This window comes from Doryrhamphus excisus, linkage group LG20 (assembly GCF_037039965.1).
Source record: "Doryrhamphus excisus strain RoL-2023G ecotype Guam linkage group LG20, RoL_Dexc_Guam_v1.1, whole genome shotgun sequence".
Lineage (NCBI taxonomy): Eukaryota > Metazoa > Chordata > Actinopteri > Syngnathiformes > Syngnathidae > Doryrhamphus > Doryrhamphus excisus.
Window position 1 is genome coordinate 13,247,145 of NC_136376.1, and position 21,212 is coordinate 13,268,356.

General features: G+C 40.8%; 4 protein-coding genes across 4 annotated transcripts; 1 reads left to right on the forward strand and 3 right to left on the reverse strand.

The window, feature by feature from the left end:
• Nucleotides 1-530: 530 nt before the first annotated feature.
• LOC131108295 (dual specificity phosphatase 29) lies at nt 531-2,029 on the reverse strand. Its single transcript, XM_078799312.1, has 3 exons — nt 1,504-2,029; nt 1,024-1,247; nt 531-962 (listed from the first exon to the last, which is right to left on the reverse strand). The coding sequence occupies exons 1-3, from the start codon at nt 1,680-1,682 to the stop codon at nt 739-741; spliced, it is 627 nt and encodes a 208-aa protein (XP_078655438.1). The 5' UTR covers nt 1,683-2,029; the 3' UTR covers nt 531-738.
• A 5,539-nt stretch (nt 2,030-7,568) lies between these two features.
• Nucleotides 7,569-8,629, reverse strand: LOC131108005 (dual specificity protein phosphatase 13A). The gene is made up of 3 exons (XM_058058587.2): nt 8,501-8,629; nt 8,050-8,267; nt 7,569-7,981 (listed from the first exon to the last, which is right to left on the reverse strand). The coding sequence occupies exons 1-3, from the start codon at nt 8,626-8,628 to the stop codon at nt 7,770-7,772; spliced, it is 558 nt and encodes a 185-aa protein (XP_057914570.1). The 5' UTR covers nt 8,629; the 3' UTR covers nt 7,569-7,769.
• A 374-nt stretch (nt 8,630-9,003) lies between these two features.
• LOC131108042 (dual specificity protein phosphatase 13A) lies at nt 9,004-10,311 on the reverse strand. Its single transcript, XM_058058728.2, has 3 exons — nt 10,130-10,311; nt 9,271-9,485; nt 9,004-9,197 (listed from the first exon to the last, which is right to left on the reverse strand). Exons 1-3 carry the CDS (start codon nt 10,309-10,311, stop codon nt 9,004-9,006), a joined length of 591 nt encoding a protein of 196 aa, XP_057914711.2.
• Nucleotides 10,312-10,735: 424 nt separating this feature from the next.
• LOC131108182 (sphingomyelin synthase-related protein 1-like) lies at nt 10,736-20,558 on the forward strand. The gene is made up of 6 exons (XM_058059016.2): nt 10,736-10,870; nt 13,037-13,663; nt 13,784-13,879; nt 15,526-15,643; nt 15,763-15,913; nt 19,093-20,558. Exons 2-6 carry the CDS (start codon nt 13,041-13,043, stop codon nt 19,395-19,397), a joined length of 1,293 nt encoding a protein of 430 aa, XP_057914999.1. The 5' UTR covers nt 10,736-10,870; nt 13,037-13,040; the 3' UTR covers nt 19,398-20,558.
• The last annotated feature ends 654 nt before the right edge of the window (nt 20,559-21,212 follow it).

Sequence of the window (21,212 nt, forward strand, 5' to 3'; positions counted from 1 at the left end):
TTTGTATAGCGCTTTTAAAAATACTCAGACACTTTACAGAAAAATGGAGTTGAATAAAAGCAAGTAAAAGATACATTAAAATACAACATTGGTTAATACACAGTTAAAACATGAGTAAAAGCAGGGCGGGGCACAGCAGTCAGGTATATAAAGTTAGACATTAAAAACAGATTTAAAGAGGTGGGTGTTTAGTTGTTTTTGAAGGTGGGAAGGTCAGGGCAAGCACGGAGTGAATGGGGCAAAGAATTCCTGAGGGTGGGGACAGCGATGGAGAAGGCCACCCCAGGTTCGGAGCTTGGTCTTACAGGGGAGTGCCAGGAGGTTGGAGTCTGAGGAGCGAAGGGGACGCGGGGGATTGTGTGGACGGAGGAGGTCTGTGAGATTATGGGGGTTTCTTACAGTCTTTTAAAATGTGTTTACTTGTGCAAGTTAATGCTGACGTTTTTTAACAGTTCCACATTGTGCTCCTCTATAAGGAGTTTAGTTTGGAGTTTGTATTTTTCCCTCCCCTTTCCCTGTTTTTACCCTTCCTCCCCCTACTCCATCTCCCAATCATCGTGTACTGTAATCACCCTTGTCTCACTGTACAGTTTGGATGAAAAGGAAATCAGAAATTTCCCCTTCTGGGACTAATAAAAACATCATCTATCTATCTCTCTCATATTACAGCCTCACATATAATAGAGTCCTATCTGTTGTTTTGTTTTTTGTATATCTCGCTGCCAATATATGATCCCATTATATGTCTTGCATCTGTCTTTTTATTCTGAGCTTCTCCTCTTGTAGTGTAATGTCCAGAGCTCTGAGCTGCTTTAGGAAGCCATGGTTGGGCAGGATGCAGCGGCGCTGTCGCACATGCTCAATGGCATCTACCACAGTCAAGCTGTGCTCCATCATCAGGTAGGCCAAGAGCAGAGTGGCTGACCTGCTGCGACCCATCACACAATGCACCAACACTTTGTCTAAAAGAAGTCATAATACTTTTACAACCTAGTCAAATCAATCCAAATTCTATTGACTTACTCTGCGGTTGTTTTAGGGCGTCGCTGATGAATTGTGTCGCCGGGCAGAAGAATTGGGAGATGTTGAAGGTGGGTTTATCATCAGCCTCCACACCAAAATACTGGATGTCCATGTCAGTGTAGTAATCTGCACCAGTCAGCACATTGTTCCACTTCCCCTCTGCAGCATTCAGCACATGCGTGATGCCCAGTTCCTTAAGACCAGGGCGCTCCAGAGCTGTCTTCCTGTTTGCAGACAGTAGACAGTAGTCCTTCAATATAAGTTCTTTCCAATTCATTTAATTTATGTTTTTTTTCTCATCTTTTGCCCCATGTTATTGCACTTCTCTTCTGCAGCATTTATGTGTAATGCCAATTTAAATGTAATTAATGATTTCACTTTTCTGCAGCCACATGGGTGACTCCCAATTCCTTCCGACTTCCATATTTGAAATGTTTGGATTCATGTCAAATTTTTCTTTCTCTGATTATATTTACTTACTCATCCCCTATGAAGACATTGGGCCAAACTTGGTTGACGTGTGCGTACTCAGCACTGGGACCGGTCCAGAAGAGTTGCTCCAGGTCAAGTGTGCCTGGTGTTATATAATCACTATCTGGGTCCACCTGGACAGCTGCATAGGGGTTCTTTCCTCTGGATTTTATCATACAGGAGGACATAGTCACCTCTAAGGAGCAGGGGGAAAATAGGAAATATACATTACATTCATGTTATAGTTCAATTTGCCATGAATGAACATGTTTGCTATTAAATTGGTTTTGTATACAGGAGGCCTACTTATAGACACTTTTATGTACTTATCATGGCAATTCATGAAATCATCAATGCACATCAGCTATAGACTGTTCCATCTTCATGTCACAGACTTAGGGACTTTAAATGACCTTTTATAGCTCAATTCCTATAAAGCACAAGAAACGTCACTTACCTGTCCTGTCTCCTAGTCACGCAGGACTACAGATGGAAGATCTGGTGTGTGCATGTGTGCTTTCTTCCACAGTCTACAGGAGGGTACACACAGGGCAATTCTAACTGCTCTCTCTGTGTTTAACATGATATTTTTAGGTCGCTGCCTGCCATGAGACAACACCTGACATGAGCGTGACACACTGGCTTGCTTTTTTAGTAGCTTGAGACACCTCATGTACAGTATGACAGCAGTGACTCCTGCTATTTTATGTGCTAAGGCCCCTGTGCAAGTAAAACAAATGTTTAAGGCAATAGTGGCTGCGAAGAGTATTACTGTAATTGGTACACGTGTGAGAGACTTCGCGTGACACAGCAGATTCTTGTTTCTGGAAATAACGCACATGTTTAGATTTGCCTTGAAAAGATGGAAGCCTGTGGACAAACTTTTTTTTTTTTCACAAATGAAATAAGAAACATAACTCAAAGGAAAAAATCTGCATCAATCAGAAGCTAATGTAAAGAAAGACGATCACAATCAATCACTGACTCCATTTGAAAAGTCGTTGTTGGAGTGGCAGCTTATCAATAACTCAAGACTCTAACCAGGCAAAATTTTAATTCCTACCAACCCCAATTTTCGAACCTGGTTGCCAGCTTGAAAGTGTTCTCGATTTGAATTACAGTAAAGTCTCGTTATATCGATATTCTCGGGAGTCGGAAAAAATACCGATATAACCGGACTATCCATATATCCGATCCTGCGCCGAACTGCATTAAAAGTGGGCGGATCTTTGATATGGCATGTAATTTTCTCCTTGAGTTCATGGATTGCGTATCTAGCATGCTTTTGTACTACAATAAATTTTGTACTACAGTAAATAAAAATAAACTTACGCTGTAGTGATTACCGGTTACCGGGACATAATTCACCCCGGAACTATCGATAGGGAAGGTGTTGCCACACGGAGGGGTAGGCGCGAGGGACGGGTGTTTTCCGCTGTGTGTGCTGCACTCTGGTGGTGGAAGTGTGAAAAATAAAGTTGACTGGAAGCAGCCGTTCGCCGTGTTCTTTTTTGGTATTGAAATCCTTAAGCAAAGATTGATTTAAGCTGCTTTTGTATCGATATAAGCAGACCAAATTGGCTGGCGGGAGATGAAAAGGGCATCGTAGTAACCGGATTATCATAATAACCGGGTATGTACTAACGGAGCTAATTATATCATAAAAGACTAGAAATTTGCCGGGAAATGAAAATAGTATCGTAATAAGTAGTAATTCGTTTTAACTGATATCGATATAACGAGACTTTACTGTACTAGGAAAACATGGATCACAATGACTCGTCTGTCTTGCAGTCCATCTGTCAGTTTCTGTAAGTATATTTATATATTTTTTACTAGATGTATTCTATGAATGTTAGAATAATAGTATAATAGTATAGGGTTTCATACCAGGGCTAAATAAGCAGCGATCGCTGCTCACTGGTCTTTTTGTGTGTGTGTTATATCATCGTCATGACAACAGTGAATGTTATAATTATGTTACTGTTGTGAATATGTCAATTTAATGTATTTGCTGTGAGGTCATGGCTGTGTTTGAATCTGATTCCCAGAACATGTTCTTGTGATGTTCGAACCAAGATGGCGACGGTTCAAAATGACACTCAAAATGTCAAAATCATGTCAAAATCACCACTTCATGTCACTTTTTTCTTGTCACTCGGTTGTGCTTGACAAAACTGTTTTATTAGGTAAGTACTTTTTTTGTTATTGTTTTTTTCAAGGACTGCACACTAACCACTCGACCGCCGTGCAGCCCTCAAAGGTAGGAGGAGACTGGAGTTCAATCCCACCCTCGGCCATCTCTGTGTGGAGTTTGCATGTTCTCCGCGTGCATGCGTGGGTTTTCTCCGGGTACTCCAGTTTCCTCCCACATTCCAAAAACATGCTAAGTTAATTGGCGACTCCAAATTGTCCATAGGTATGAATGTGAGTGTGAATGGTTGTTTGTCTATATGTGCCCTGTGATTGGCTGGCCACCAGTCCAGGGTGTACCCCGCCTCTCGCCCAAAGGCAGCTGGGATAGGCTCCAGTACCCCTGCGACCCTCGTGAGGATAAGCGGTAGAAAATTAATGGATGAATAAATGAATGTTTTTTTCATTAGCATGTCATTAGCAATTTAACTTTTGCTATCCACACCAATCTCCACAGGATTGTCAGTTGCGGATGGTCATGTTGTTGTTCAGTAAACTCACTGGTCAGTGTTCTGAAGGAAAAAAATGTGTGTGTGTGTGTGTGTGTGTGTGCATGTGCATGGTCTGACACATACTGGTTGCCAATGTAAAGGTTGGGCCAGACTTGATTGACATGCTCAGTGGGTTGTCTTTCTTTTAGTAAGAGCTCCTGTAGCTCTGACACACAGGGAGGTTGGTGTGATGGATCCCTGTGAGACATCCTAGTATACGCACGCAACACAAATACCAAATCCACATAAAAATGTCACTTTCCTGGCATTTTCTAGAGAGATATATAGAGTGTGTGTTAGTGTGTGCTCGCAGCTCTTCATTGGGCTTCCCTTTTAAATGTGCTTTAAATGTGTTTCCTTTTATAGCGCTGCAATCCTATGTGTCATTGCAAACAAACACCAACCTGCAACAGTTTTAATGCAACCTGTCCGACTGTGTCAATACGCTGCAGGTGGTTTCTGCTGGGAAAAACAATGTGGCATTACCCAATGAACTTTAGCATTTGAGTGCAGACGGCGGTTATATAACATGTGTATCTCTGCGGAGTCCACTGCTGGTCTCCATGGAGAAATTCGACTGAGGCCATAGCAGACATACCTGGATAGATTTTTCACTTGTTGAGAAACATAGTAAATAATTGTTAAGTATATATATATATATATATATATATATATATATATATATATATATATAAACATTCTACTCAAATATTAATGACAACAATGAATAATAATAATATTTATTCATTCATCAATACTGTACTGCATTTTCTACCCATGACCCATCTACCCACTGGGTAGATGAGCCAGGCTCCTCCAACACAGGAAAAAAACCACACCTGCACCACATTGGGACAATCAGCCACAACTACACAAAATCAGAATACAACACAGTAAGACAGTGTGCCTGTTGTTTTAAGTCCTGTACTGTATATGACAATCTTTAACCATATCTCTACAATGGTGATACCACCTCTTCATGCTCTGATATGGACTCAAATGTTCATACTTTCAATACTTCAGTCATTTGAGGTTTGTCTAATACATTTGTCTGTCACATTTTATATCATGACACCAAAACACATTAACCTTGTTATTAGTGCAGAGAAAAATAACATTGAAAGGCATATATCCTGTGTGCTCTAAATATATTTATATATTTTTGTATTATATTTAATATATATATATATATATATTTTAGAATTTCTGTCACTTCTTCCGGGTGTGGAGGAGGCGGAGAAAGTTACGTCTACACCGGACAGTTCCACTCAGAAATTCTGCTTTACTGCAATGCCTGGGTGTTTTGTGAGTATAAGGTTTTATTTCCTGTGTAAGCAAACTAGAGACGTCCTTGTTTCAGATACATATATGGCGTTGGAATTGCACTGCTGTTGATGTGTTCAAGTCAAAATACAGTTATAAGAGAGCGCAATACTCTGTGTGACTCTGGGGGGGGGGGGGGTTACTATGGCAATGGTAATGGTTTTATTTCATTTGAACATGCATCAGATTACAATTGAGTGCATCCCATAATCAGTTCACAGTTCCACATGTCCAAAAGGAGTAAGAAGAAGCAAAGCTTATTAAATCCTACCCCTCCATCTGGTACTTTTACAATCAGTAACTGTTACATTTGTTCACTTCCTGCTTTCCATACTTTCCATACTATGCCTCAGTCTGTCATCATCCAGAGAGGCATGGCTTGCCATCATGCATATCCATGAATTATTCTAAGGAATTGAACATAATTAACTAAATAAATTTGTTACCAGTGTTAACACATTATTTTTGATAGCCCTGCTTCTTACTGCCCAAAATAAAACGCAAATCACTTCTCTGAAAAAAATGACAACAACAACAAAGACAATGGTAACCCAAAACCTTTGCACAGACCTGCTATAGAAAATAATACATATTACAATGTATTTGAAATGTGTACAACATGAGCATAGTGGTCGAAGCTGACAGGATTTTTGGCGTTGAATTGAAATCTTCCTCAGTCCAGATCTGCTAAGGTAAACACCAAGATGTGCTGTTAGGGAGAACTAATTTGATCAACACAGCTGAGTTTATGATTGGGTCCTGTCATTAAAGAGCTGCCTGGTCAATCATAGGACACATACAGTGGTGTGAAAAAGTCTTTGACACACTTAAATGTTTCAGATCATCAAACAACAGCTTTGGGACTCCAGCAAACCACAGTGAGAGCCATTATCCACAAATGGTGAAAACATGGAATAGTTGTGAACCTTCCCAGTAGTACTAATCAAAATTAAGACTGCAGCGACGCCCCATCAAAGATGTCACAAAAGACCCCACAAGAATTTCTAAGGAACTGCCTCAGTTAAGGTCAGCGTTTATGACTCCATAAGAAAGGCTGCATGTCAGAGTTCCAAGACAAAAACACATTGCTAAACAAAAACATTATAAATCTGGTCTCAATTTTACCAGAAAATGTCTTTATGATCCCCCAGACATTTGGGGAAATACTCTGTGGTCTGATGAGTAAAGTGTGTCCCATTACATCTGACGTAAAAGTAACGCCGCATTTCAGAAAAAGAACATCATACTAACAGTACAAATATGGCGGTGGTAGTGTGATGCTCTGTGACTGTTTTGCTGCTTCAGGACCAGGAAGATTGGCTGTGACAAAAGGAACCATGAATTCTGCTGTCTAGTAAACAATCCTGAAGGAAAATGTCCAGCCATCTGTTGGTGACCTCATGCTGAAACTGACCCGGGTTCTACAGCAGGACAATGATCCAAAACACACCACTGAATAGCTGAAGAACAACAAAATGGAGATTTTTGGAGTGGCCTAGTCAAAGTCCTGACCTGAATCCTATTGAGATGCTGTGGCATGACTTTAAAAAGGTGCTTCATGCTGGAAAAGCCTCCAATGTGGATGAACGTCAACAATTCTGCAAAGATGAGTGTGCCAAAATTCCTCCAGTGCAAGTTATCACAAACACTTGATTGCAGTTGTTGCTGCTAAGGGTGTCTTAAGGGTTTCGGGGGCACACAGTGCCATGTAGGTTTGGATTTTTTTTTCTCCCTTAATAATAAAAAAAATGTCATTAAGAAATGTCGGGCGGCACGGTGTTCGAGTGGTTAGCGCGCAAACCTCACAGTTAGGAGACCAGGGTTCAATTCCACCCTCGGCCATCTCTGTGTTCCACGCATGCATGTTCTCCCCGTGCATGCGTGGGTTTTCTCCGGGTACTCCGGTTTCCTCCCACATTCCAAAAACATGCTAGGTTAATTGGTTACTCCAAATTGTCCATATGAATGGTTTTTTGTCTATATGTGCCCTGTGATTGGCTGGCGACCAGTCCAGGGTGTACTCCGCCTCTCGCCCGAAGACAGCTGGGATAGGCTCCAGCACCCCCGCGACCCTCGTGAGGAAAAATCGGTAGAAAGTGAATGAATGAATGAATGAATTAAAAAATGTAATTGCCCTGATCATCAATTTTAAAAACAAGGTAATTCATATTTTAAGGTATATTATTACCTTATTTGAAGGTCATAAGCATCATCATACACTCTGCGATGCTTATAATGTTCTTTTGAGCGAGCGACCTTGAGGAGGTGTCACAGTAAGGGACACAGCTTCCTTTTGAATGCCAGCTGTTCACCCAACTTGTGAAGGAGCATCAGAAAGTTTCTATTAGGGTAAATGGCTCTCTTTTGTACGACATGCTTCAGAGCATCCTGAAGAGACAGCCGCTGCCGTATCATCAGATAGGCCAGCACCAAAGTGGCAGAACGGCTCATACCCATAATGCAATGCACCAGCACTTTTCCTGAAAAGGATGAAAATGACAGACATGGTCGTTAAACACCTTCTGTGGTGGAGGTGACTCATACTTACCGTGATCACACTTCAGTCCTTCATGGATAAAGTCAGCTGCAGGTTTGAAGTACTGGCTCAGATCAAAGTGGTCCGAGTCTTCTCCTGGTATCCCACAGTAAACGCAAGCGTTGCCGTAAAATCTTTCATCACCGATGCTACCTTGCTTGGAGTGAGCGGCGTTCAAGACGTGAGTGATGCCCAGCTTAGATAAAGCCTTTTTGTTTTGTGCTATAGCTCTGGGACAAACATACACAAATATACGTACTGTGGGATAGCTCAATGTTATTCTTCCAGTAAAAAGATGATGCCTAAAAGTTGTACAACTTAGAGTTCAACACAAAGTAAATTTAAAAAATGCCTCAAAATGTGAACAAAACCTGGAGTTCAAACCATCATTAGACTTCAGCTCAGTCAGCATGTAAATAAAGCAGCTAAACTATCAGACAGGCCATATCGAGGCATGACTCACATGTTTCCAATGTACAGGCTGGGCCAGACTTCATCCACTGCAGTCAGCTCCAGTGTGCAGGAATCTAAAATGAGCTCCAGTTCTGTAATGAGCACCAGGTCGTGTTGCTGCTCTTTGCGCCCTGACATTCTGTCCTCATAGGCAGAGAACCGTAACAGTTTGAATCGAATGCTGGTCACTGCCAAGGCTGCTCGTTGCACAGTGAAGGACATCAGCAGGTGCTCTTTTGAATGCCAAAATTAGCTCAGCGGCGTCTGTTTTGACGTTGTGTGATGGAAAAAGGTCCAAGACCGGGACACTGAGGTCACCCCAGCAGTACTGGATTGGATGCATGCATGGTGCAAAGTTTGGTTTTTGGGGGTTTTCCTCGTAACTTATACCTGTCTGCAGCATTACATAAATGACACTAGACTTTTGGAAAGTTATATTTCCTAGGATGTAAATAATTACAGAAAAATGTAACTATACACAATTTTATGAATAGTGCACGTTATCTAGCATGGTCAGTCTTTGCTCTGGAGGGTTCTTTCCAGCATCATCAGCTGCAGTAGGAAGCCCCTGTTTGGAAAGATCCAGCGTCTGTGCTGCACACATTGTACAGCGGACGTAAGACTGAGGTGATGGTGGATCATCAGGTAGGCCAGGACCAAAGTGGCTGAGCGACTCACACCGACAGCGCAGTGCACAAGCACCCTTCCTGGAAATGATGGAGTTTTATTGGAGATAGTTCAAATACTGGGGGGGGAATGTAACGTCACATGGTACTGTACCTCCTGATGTCAGAGCTTGGCTAATAAAGTCCGCGGCAGGGTAGAAGAAAGGTGAAATGTCAAAGGTGGGCAGGTCATTGCTTGGCACACCGTAGTATTTCACTGTGGTTCCGTAGAAGTCATCACTGCCTTTGCAGCACAGTTTACCGTGTGATGCATTGAGCACGTGGGTGATGCCCAGCATCCATAGTCCATATTTGTCATGGGACATACACCTACAAAACAAATGCGGTTGGACTTCATTAATCAACATTGTTTCTGTTCAGGAATACATCTTAATAAATAAAACATGTTACAAGAAGAAGAAAAAAAATATTCCACTCTGTGTATTACAAAAAATTATAAGGTGCATTGCTATTTTGTTGTAAAACATTACATTTCACAATTTACATCACAATTGAAAATACATTTTAGATACATTAAAAACCAGTTTGGTTAAAGAGGTACAATAAGAAATTCATTCATTCATTTTCTACCGCTTTTCCTCACCAGGGTCGCGGGGTTGCTGGAGCCTATCCCAGCTGTCATTGGGCAAGAGGCGGGGTACACCCTGGACTGGTCATCAGCCAATCACAGGGCACATATAGACAAACAACCATTCACACTCACATTCATACCTATGGACAATTTGGAGTGGCCAATCAACCTAGCATGTTTTTGGAATGTGGGAGGAAACCGGAGTACCTGGAGAAAACCCACGCACACATCCGCAGAGATGGCCGAACAGGGAATCGATAGCCGGTCTGTTTGTTTGTTTCCTTCGGTCTCCTAGCCTAAGCCTTTTATTTCTAGAATATGTTGCGGCCGCAAATAGCCCAAGGGCCACACTTTGAATAGCCCTAGTGTACAGCAAACTCACATGTCTCCCAGGTACAGGTTAGGCCACACCTCATCTCCATGGCGACAGGAGCGAGGCGCTGCATGTAAAAGCTCCACCAGCTCCTCCAGAGAGGGTTTGACCTCTGTTTTCAAGGGGGCATCATCTTCTCTTCCCTTCCTGGAGCCTTCAGTTTTGCATTTCACAGCTGACACACCACTCATGACTCAGGAGACTGAAGACAAAACTAAAACGCACACCACTGCCCATGCACACTCAAACTCCACATGACGGCTAAAAGCAGGTGGAGATATTTGGCAGCACAAGGACTCTCATGGGAATGTTTCCAATTACTTTAGTGACTGGAAAATCACAGCTAAGGTTTTTTTTCACTAAACGACAACAATAATATTCATATTGAAGATAATTTTAATATTAATGCTACAAATATGAATAATATAGACTAAGTTATAACCATTAAAGAGATAAAATTGTAGTTAATCCATATTCCATATTTCCATTCGTTTTGTGCATTTTCTTCTTCACATGCCGTAAATCGTTGTCCTACAAACTGACCAACAGGGGGCAGTGCACTTTAAGGAACACCTTTACAAGAGACCACGGCATTTGCGCTTGTCTGGCCTTGTTGATTGACGTCACTTCCTGTTTGCCGTTGCTTGGTTGTGAAAGTGAGGAGTATGTTGGAGGCGAAACACTCCGATAATGCGAGAGGACGACAGCTCACCTTTTCCCTCTGACACCAACACTGACCGCGGTTCTTTGGTAAGATAAGATACTTTTGATAGTTTGATAGTTAGATAGTTGGATAGCTTTTGACGTGTACAGTCGTTTCCTCATTGTTGTTGTTTATGTTTAGAACACCTTTTGCCGACTAACCCTTGTTGTGGTTGTCGTTGGTATTCAACGGAAGTGTAGCAATTTATGTCATTTTTTCCCCGAGACTTAGTTTCTGAAAGACCTATTGTGAAAGTTCCTCTCATCACATGTGTGTGTCAGTGTGTGACTCAACCAGCAAAACAAGCTGACTTGGCACTTAGGCGGACCGGCCCAGCCCATCCAATCCCGGGGGCTGCTTCGTGTTACCATAGAGGTTATTGTGGCTTTTATGGATCTAATTGGAAAGTAAATATGGGGAAAAAGTGAAAATGTAGCCTGAAACCATTCTTGGCCAGGCAGTTTTATTGACCCAAACAAGCCAAAGGCAAATTCAGCTGTAATTGTAAGGAATTCTTAAGTCTATTCCAGGGTGCTGGAATTCTTAAACTGCTACATAATCATAAGTTGTATGTGTCAAAAACGGCACAATTTGAATTATGCGCCTTTGCAGGGGAGTAAAAATCATTCAATTCCTCAGCAGAGCCTGCTATGACAGTATTTCATTCCAATCTCGAGTAAGTCTTTATGATGCATGCCTGGGATCTGATGACTTATGATAATGAGTGCAAATTCTTACTGTTAGACATGTTTTTCGGGTTTTCCGACCTTTGAATCGAAGGGAGGAACGCAGAGAGCTGCCCTGTGGTCATCTTATCTATAGGTCAAAGGGCAACGAGAGAAAACCTGAGGATAGTTGAGTTTCATCTGTATCCATGGGTGTCACTTCTTAGCAGAAAAGAAAACCAAAACCAGGAGGGTGATTTTATTTTATTTGGAAAATGAGCTGTAATAGGTTTTGACTCCACTGCCGGTGCCAGTCTGACAATCAGCAGCCTGAACCAAGAGGATGTAACAGCAGTGGAGTAGCCTGCAGTTGTGCTGCGTCATTAAGTACAGAAAGAGCTGACCATCACGTGAAAAAAGTGCCTCTTTCATTACTGCTGCAACGCTAACACTAATGCAGTTCAAGCCAAAATGTTCATTTCTATGCAGATGGGACACATGGAGGTTTGTCTTAAAAACAACACTGCATATGACCCCGAAAATAAAGATGCACGGGCACCTCATGCATATCTTGACACTGATGAGGTAAAAAATTAATAACTTCATTGAATAAAAGCTGTTATAAATCATTTTTATTTTTAGCAGTTTAGCAAATACAAAACACTGTACTGAAATTTTAAAAGATACTTTCAGCATAACCATTACATTTTGCAAATGGGTGTTTAGTTTAGTGTTTTGGTTATTATTATTTATATTTCATAATTTTTTATATTTGTGCTGTATTTTTTAAAATAAACTTTATATACTCTTTTAATATTAACTGTTAAGACTTTTGGCCGCACGGTGGACGAGTGGTTAGCATGTAGGCCCCACAGTCAGTGTAAACAACGACAACAACGAAACAAAGCCAACAAAAGTCAACACAAATGGAACATACAAGGCAACTGCACCAAATGGACTATGCAAAGTATCAAAATAACGCTTACACACTAATATAAATGTAAGAATATACCTGCATCTACAAACCCACAAGACATGCTGGCTAACCTTATGGTAGCGCTCTTCGACAATGTACTACACACGGGTCGCTGCTTGTCATTAAGTGTGATGGTGGACCCTGCAGCCAAACCACTAGAGAACCACTGGTATAGACGTCTAAAAAGCCATTTATGGCTCAAAAACACATGCTTCAGCAAAATATTGGTTGATTTTTTTGTATGGTTGCACTATTTAAGCATACATGCTATTGTTTTGTTTTGCTACAGTACACGATTTGCTCGAAATCAATAATAAATGAACAGTTTTGGTATAGTTTTTCTATACATCATCAATTTGGCATGAAATGATTGGTTGATTAATGCAGACGATGTAAACTATGGTGACTTCAGTTTCTAAGCCACAGTATGAGCTGGACAATAGTTTATAGTGGGCTGAGTGGTTTTGAGTAGGTGAGAAACAAATGTCCTCAGTGCATTTAATCATTCATCATGGAGTCATCTTCACCAAGGTCCGTGCTAATTGCATCTCTGTGCGTGTTTGTGCCTGCAGTGGCATGGCGTCAGAGCACGGTGCCAGCACATGGAGCTGCAAGCAGGTGGCCCAGTGGCTGCAGGAGAAAGGATTTGGAAACTATGTGGAGCTGCTGTGCACTCAGCACCGCCTGGATGGACCCAGCCTCCTGGCTCTGACTGAGGCAGACCTCCGTGGGCCTCCTCTGGGACTCACTGTGCTGGGAGACATCAAGAGGCTGGCCATATCCCTCCGCCAGCTCCAGAGACAAAACCAAGCCCTGCTGGGGGAACTTGGTCTCCAGCCTGGAGACAGTTCCACTGCTCAGCTCCCATTGGCTCCCACTGTGGCAACCGAGTGGAGCTGGGACAGATCTGACAGGCCCTACTATGAACAAGATTGTTCCGGGGATGGCACTGAACTCCGACTGAGGAATGGCACCCGATCTGAATGTGGTTCTGGAGTACAGCTGTGTCCCACACACTCCAATGGGAGATCTCGCCAACACTTAGCTGGACGACTAGACCCGGAAGTCTGGAAGACTGTCATCAGTGTTATATATGTCGTTCTAGTGTTTGGCTTAACATCCTTTGTTATGGTTATTGTACATGAGCGTGTCCCAGACATGAGGACATACCCACCGCTTCCTGACATCTTTCTGGACAGGTATCTGCTCTACAAACAATATTACACAGTACATTGACCGTTATTAGTACACAGAATGCACCTTGTCCCCATATCTAATCTGTATGCTGATGATACTGATGTTTTTTTTCCTTTTGACAGTGTTCCGAGAATCCCTTGGGCTTTTGCAATGGCTGAAGCTTGTGGCCTTATCCTGTGCTATATGCTAATATTGATCCTACTGCTTCATAAACATAGGTGAGACTCAGAACCACACATTACTGTTTACTACACAATATCACCTCTACTGCTGGAAGTGAGCCCTGAAAGAAGTTTGGGATGGCTGAAAAACTGTTGGTTTTCGAGGGTGTTGCAAAACTGTTCTTTTGTGATGTCACACAGGAGCGGGCTTCATTATGGACGTGGCGGCATTTTATTTTTGATTCTTGCGGAGATTCCAAGCTCTTTTTTTGTGAACATGAACGTGTACTGCCCAACTGTTTTTGAAGCCAGAAGCAGCACACTCTCGCCAGGAAATGAGCATTAATGTCAGACACGCTGTGCGATTTGGAGGTGGAGAGAACCACAGTGTTCATTGTCTGGAACACGATAGTCCCACAATATACACTAAATTAGAAAGTGTTAATCATAGTAGTCAGGAAGTAGTTTGGGAGTGTGACCAATCACAGTGGAGTGGGCGTGCCCGGTGGGTTGAATAGACCATATTGGCGGGAAGCACAAATCCAAGAAAATACAGCGGGAATAGGTGAAGATTCTGGAAGATCTAGAAAGTTTTGTGTGTGGGTCATTGTGTGTCGCTGCTCTATAGAAGTCCACAACTCATTACAATGGTTAAAAATATGAGCATAATAAGTCCCCTTTAAAAATGACAGTTTTGACTTGATTTATTTTCCGTTTCAATAAAGCTATTTCAAAATAAGACATTTTAAGTCATTTCACAGTGAAACCGTGATATTTTTCTTGTACCAGCCCATACCTACATGGGATTATTGAACAAATTGTTCAATAAATGATTTTAAGGCAGGTGCTACCATTACACCACCAGGGAATGAAAACTTCACAGGAGAATTCTACTATGTTATTCCTTTATTCTTCTGCTTGCTGTCAATCATTGTGGTAATGAGGGTAGTGTCAGATGATTTGTTTTTTCAAAAAAAAAATTTCTCCTGCCTGGGCCGACTCGGTGCTTTTTGCCTCACGGCAGCAATGACCATCCTTTGCATATTTGCACAGAATGCCCCCTCCTGTGCGCTACGCATGTTCAAAGCATTTTGACTGCAACCCGTTGGGAGCACCACAAATGTCATTTACAGTCATGTTAAAAAAAAGACTCCCATTGGGTGACCTATTTTGTTTTTTTTTCTGTTTTGGCTACCTTATTTCGGTGCATGAGAGTGGTATAATATTACTAACACCTTTCTACATGAAACTGTTGCGCAAAATGTTTTAAGCTCATAAGATTGTATATTTTGTGCAATTACATTGTTGCAAGTGTCCATTTCTGAAATCAGCAGGTGCACACTAACAAGAACAAAGCAGTGGGTTACAACAAATGGACTTTTATTGTGAAAACATAAAAGTCCAAAAATGTTCAAATGGACAGTGGAACCTTCTATGTCCTGACTGTGAGGCCAACATGCTAACCACTAGTACACTGTGCTGCCTGGAAAGCTATACAGTTTTTTTATTGTTTAAATGATTTATTCATATGCTGACATAATATCATAACAATCATAATAATGCAGCTTGGAGGTTGTAGCTTGGCTTCTCATAGCTGCCATTGTCTTCCTTAGACAGCAAACCGCAGTGGTAGTAGTGGACTCCATTTTGCCTCACTTTCTCCACACAATCGACTTTTAATGATCAATTTCCTATTTATGTAGGTCCATTCTCTTGAGGCGGTTGTGTTCTCTGATGGGAACTGTATTTTTGCTTCGTTGCTGCACCATGTTTGTCACCTCTCTTTCTGTGCCGGGCCAACACCTCAAGTGTTCCAGTAAGGTGAGAAGCTTTTCTCATTCTACAGAGATTATGATTTACAGGGGCGCTTACGATTTGATGAGCTGCTGCTGTGAGTCACAGCTTGCCCACCGCTAACGAGGTTCTTTTGTTCCCCTCAGACGTACGGTGATTCATGGGAAAAGATACAGAGGACACTAACAATTTGGGTAGGATTCGGGATGACTCTGGCTGGTGTCCAAACATGCGGTGACTACATGTTCAGCGGACACACGGTTGTCATAACAATGCTCAACTTTTTTGTGACAGAATGTGAGTCTCCTTACTAATATATGTGATTTATCAGACAGGAATACAAACTCATTTTTGCATGTTTGACTCCAGTGAAAACAAACAAACATGATGTGTTATTTAGTGACGTCTTCCTTGTGCCAGTCCACCTGGAAACCATTTGTTCTCAAGCCATAAATCTTTAATAACCGACCATTTGAATTTTTAAAGAAGGCTCAGTCATTTGCAATGAAAGGCCACCAATCGACTGGCTGAAACAAATACAATCAGGACCACCAGCTTTAATCTGTTCATTCGCTGTATTTGAACATTTCATCAGCATTTCTGTTCTTTCAGTAACATTCAAATATTTATAGGGACACATATGGTGCAATTTTGTTTTTTTGTTCGTATTTTTTGTTTTTGTTGGAGTCATACGAGAAACTCAACATCTAAGTTCAGAGTGGTTAATTCTCTGAGTAAACATAACTTGTTATTTGTTGACTGTGCTTCTTTTAACTAGAAATGGCACAAGAGAGATGCGAAAAAACAAATATTCAACACCTTATTAGTTTTAACTGTGATTTTTTTATCGTCTGAAATGTAAAATACTTTTTTCATGTTTTCATGAGGCACATGTGTCAAACTCAGACCCAGGAGCCAAACAGTTTGGCAAACAGCATTGATTTGGGCTGACATTATCAAACCAAGTGCTTACAGCCATCTGAGTAATTAAGCAATTGCCCCTGTATAAACTATGCCTCCGGCATTTTGGAATCCATATTATGTATATGGCACAAAATTCACCACCATTCTTTATAAGGGTGCCAGATTCAAACCAAAAGTCAAAATAATTTAATGTACATGACTGTGATGACTGATGTCTGTACAAAACAACACCTTAATAAGGCATAAGACAGTCAACAGTGGTTATTATAACTATACAGCTTGTCCTCACTAGGACAGCCTAGCCAAGCATTTCTGCACGCATTTTCCGGAAGCATACAATATGGTATGCGTCTTGTCATGTCGTTAATACACAATTAGCTTGCGAGTACATGAACCACGAACTGGAAGTCAGCCATGTCACGCGTCTATGATATCATTAGCGGTTTCGGTTGGAGAGAAATCATTGGATTTACATTATTTCTTATGGGAAAAATTGATTTGGCACGTTTCAGTTAATGATGCTTACCAAGGCCACACTGTTCCTTAATGTGTAATGAGACTGTTTATGAACACCTATCATGAGAAAAATGTCCCTCGCGTCCTTACGCCAATTTTGAGAGAAGAGGCACTCAAAACGTTTTTTTGAAGCTCTGGATTTTCATGACATAAAGAAAATATATCTTTCCTCAGAGCATTCCTTCTCTTTGGTCACCTGTTCGGCAATCACATTCTTGAACCTGCTATTTAAACAAAGCTTAGTTAATGTTCAAATGATAACAGCCTGATTAAAAATGACAAGTGTCATTAAAGCAGAAATTAAGGATATCTTCTGGCTTCCAACAACTAGTTTGCCAACTCCAGTCATACATACGTAAATCCTCACCTAACTATTTTTTTAATCAGGTTTATGTGTCGACCAACAATGACAAATTGTTGTCTGTCTGCCTTTTAGAGCTGAACATTAGGTAGAGAAAGTGGGTTGGGTCAGTATTCAGTGGAGGAAAATGAACAAGATATTAATGCAAGATAATGCATATTTTTATTAAATCAAAATGATGTGATTATATTCAGGGGGGATATGTTGGCTCAATCTGATTTTTATGGGGGTCATGATCCCCATATCCCCTGCCTGTGTAAATGACATGCTTGGTCACAGTGTATTTGTAGACAAAGTACACAATCGTGCTTCTTAGGGCCACACACCGTCAGAGACAGGCGTGGATAAACACAAGAGCTGCAGACACCAGGGCTTATTAAAGCAATTTTAAGATGTCTAAATTCTGGCATCATGGCTACATTTTGGACTTCCAATACACCTTTAGCACAACAGCTTAGTGTTTTGGCGCTTTCTTGTATCATCAGCTAATTACTTCATTCATTTTCTACCGCTTTTTCCTCACAAGGGTCGCGGTGGTGCTTCAGCCTATCCCAGCTGTCCAAATGAAAAACCATCAAAATCCAAATATGACAAGGGTATGACTCAATTGGGCTCAACAGTGCATCAAATCAATACACAAAAATCAAGCTCCATTTTGCCTTAAAATGCAGCAGTGGGAACTATTTTTAGCTGTTGATTGAAGCACATTTGGTGTGAAAATCATCATTTACATGTAGTCAGATGGTGTTTGCGGCTGACTCAGACAGCAGTACTCGCAACATGAAGAAAAAGTGTCAGATTGACTCATCAAAGTGTTGCTCGTTAAAATAGTTTGAGCACATTCCTCCTGCTTCAGGCTTTGAATACGCAAGATAAATGGAGGTTGGCGTTGCCAAAAAGGTAAAAACTAGGGCTGTCAAAAATAATACATTCATGGCGGAAACTAATTTATTTCATGAATTGTGTTAAATGTTTTAGTGTCATTAACGCATGCGCACAAGAACTAGCACGCCTCTCTGTTATGACGGCAGACGGAAGCACAGTGGAGAGTCTGCCACTCTTTTAGAACTTCATCCTGACCTCAACACATCAACAGCAGTAAAATTCCAACAGTGAATACTGTATGTATCTCCATGTATTTCCATATGTCTCTAGTCCATTCATCCGAGTACCAACACATCCTCATTGTCATTACAAGAACAGGAGATGCATTCAGGGACTGAATTATATTTTTATCACTCACTTTGTAACTCTTAATTCAGATGTCCAATTTAGGTATGCTGGTAAATACACTGAAACCAAGTACATTTACCTTGAATTACTTGATGTCTTTGAACACAACCCCTGATTGCTCACAATAACAAGAGGCTGGTTTTAGATAGAATTTTTTTTTTTTTTACTACTTGTGTGGTATCTTTCAGCTTGATTGACATATTCTGTTAATACATAATAATAATAATAATATACTATAGCATCTTGTCCTGACATTTATCTTTCTGTTCATTAAATACAGTAAAAATGGGCAGACATCCTGTAGTTACTAAGTGATTAATCATGATTATTTATTGAAAAACTGTGATTAACCTGATAAAACTGTTTAATCATTTGACAGTCCTGGTGAACATGAATTGGCATTAGCTTTACCCTTAACTTTATCCCCTGTATTCCCTGGCAGACACTCCAAGGACCTGGAATTTGATTCACACTATCTCCTGGGTGTTGAACCTTTTTGGGATTTTCTTCATTCTGGCAGCACACGAGCACTACTCCATTGACGTATTCATTGCCTTCTACATCACCACGCGTCTCTTCCTCTACTACCACACCTTGGCCAACACACGTGCTTACCAGCACAGCCGCAGAGCACGCATCTGGTTCCCGATGTTCTCCTTCTTTGAATGCAACGTGAATGGACCTGTCCCCAATCAGTACCACTGGCCTTTCAGTAAACCTGCCTTCATGAAAACGCTGATCGGGTAGAGCAGTTTCACAACACTTGTGCATGGAGTGTAAAGTTTACCCCCATCAGATTTATGTTCCTCTCTTTTTTTATCTCTTATTTTGTGATCTAATCTCATTTGTTCCAGATGATGACGCTGGTATACTTAAGCATACACCGACAGAAACAGTCTTCATCCAAAGGAACCCAAAAATGTTAGCTTTTAATGTGTTTATGTACTAAATAGATGCATTAACCAGTCTATTCAAATAACGTTTGATTTTTGCACATTATATACTGTACTAATCGTGGGGTATTATGGGGACTTAAGGGTGCATGAACATATCCTGGAAGGTGTGCACACATGTAGGGCTGCAATTATTTTCTTAGTCGAGTAATCTTAATTGAGTAATCGCCCAACGGATCAGATGAATATGAACCAAACACAGTCAGTCATTTTGTCTGCAACATATCAGTAAAGAGGCAAAGATGTTAATCACTGGTTTCCAAAGTCAAATCGGATTTGTGTGAATATCTTGTTTTGCCTTAACACATAGGTCTGCTTTCGTGAATGACTAAGGAAATCAGAGTATATTTACACTTTAAAAAAAGATGAATCGAATACCAAAATAGTTGTTGATTAAATGGATAATCGATTAACCATTGATTAATGGTTGCAGTTCTACACACATGGATTGCCTTATCGATTACCACTTTATTAAGATTTACGCTCAATCTGGGCTATTAATCACACAGCATTTGCATGAATAAACTGTGTTAGTTTGCACACAGGTAGACCACAAATTTGGACTTATTGGTGCCTGTTTGGCAACAATTACCAAAGAAACATCTTCCAAAGATCAAGAAGACGGCACTTGTTGTGAGAACAGTGAGTTACACAGCACAATCGGCTGTCCTAATTTATTTCATGTAATTTATTGTAGCACAGCATGTGGATCGTGGAATGGGAGCTTTGTTTACACTGTCAGGGTTAAAAACACAAACTGTGCACATGCGCATATGCATTTCATGTAATCGTTTACAATTTCTGTTATTTGCAATGCAGGTTATAATCTTTGCCTTTTGGCTCAACTATAAAAGTTTACAACTTCAGGAAAATGTTTTCACGTTTTATACAGACTGTTTACACTGTTGTTTTTTTTGCATTTATGAAATAAAATTGAAGCTTAATTTTTTTATGACCCCAGGAGGCCACGGTGCCCTTATCTTCTGCCTTATACTGTACTGCCTTTTTACTTGTACTGCTTTTTTATCATAATGCAGACCTTTAAGTTATCTGAACTTGGATTTTATAGTCAACTTAACTAATGATCTTGCGTAAACTACACTCAAGGTTACTGCCATAACATGAGTTGTCTAAACGTAGTTATTTTCAGCTTTAACAACTTCAAATTACTGCTTTACTTTACTTGGAAATTTCGGTTTCCCACGTTTTTTCAAGTAACAAATTACATTTTTAAATTTTACAGTGTAATGGGCCAACAGCTACTATGTTGTATTGAGTAGAATATTGCGGCCTGGGGGAGTTGTGCATGGGCGGGGTGTGGTGGACGTACAGTATCTCACAAAAGTGAGTACTGCGTATCCTCCACATTTCAATATAGTATATCTTCCCAAAGGAAATACAACTTGGATGTTGTGATGAGGAAGATGATTTTCTTATGGTAAAAGTCAAACATGGTGCCTAGTGTAATGGTCTGTATGAGTGCTGACAGGGCTGGGGAGCTGTGGTTCACTATGGGAAACGTGAATTTCTACAAGTAGTGACATACTGAAGCAGAGTATGATACCTTCACATAAAAACTGGAGTGTTTTGCAATATGATAACGAGCCCA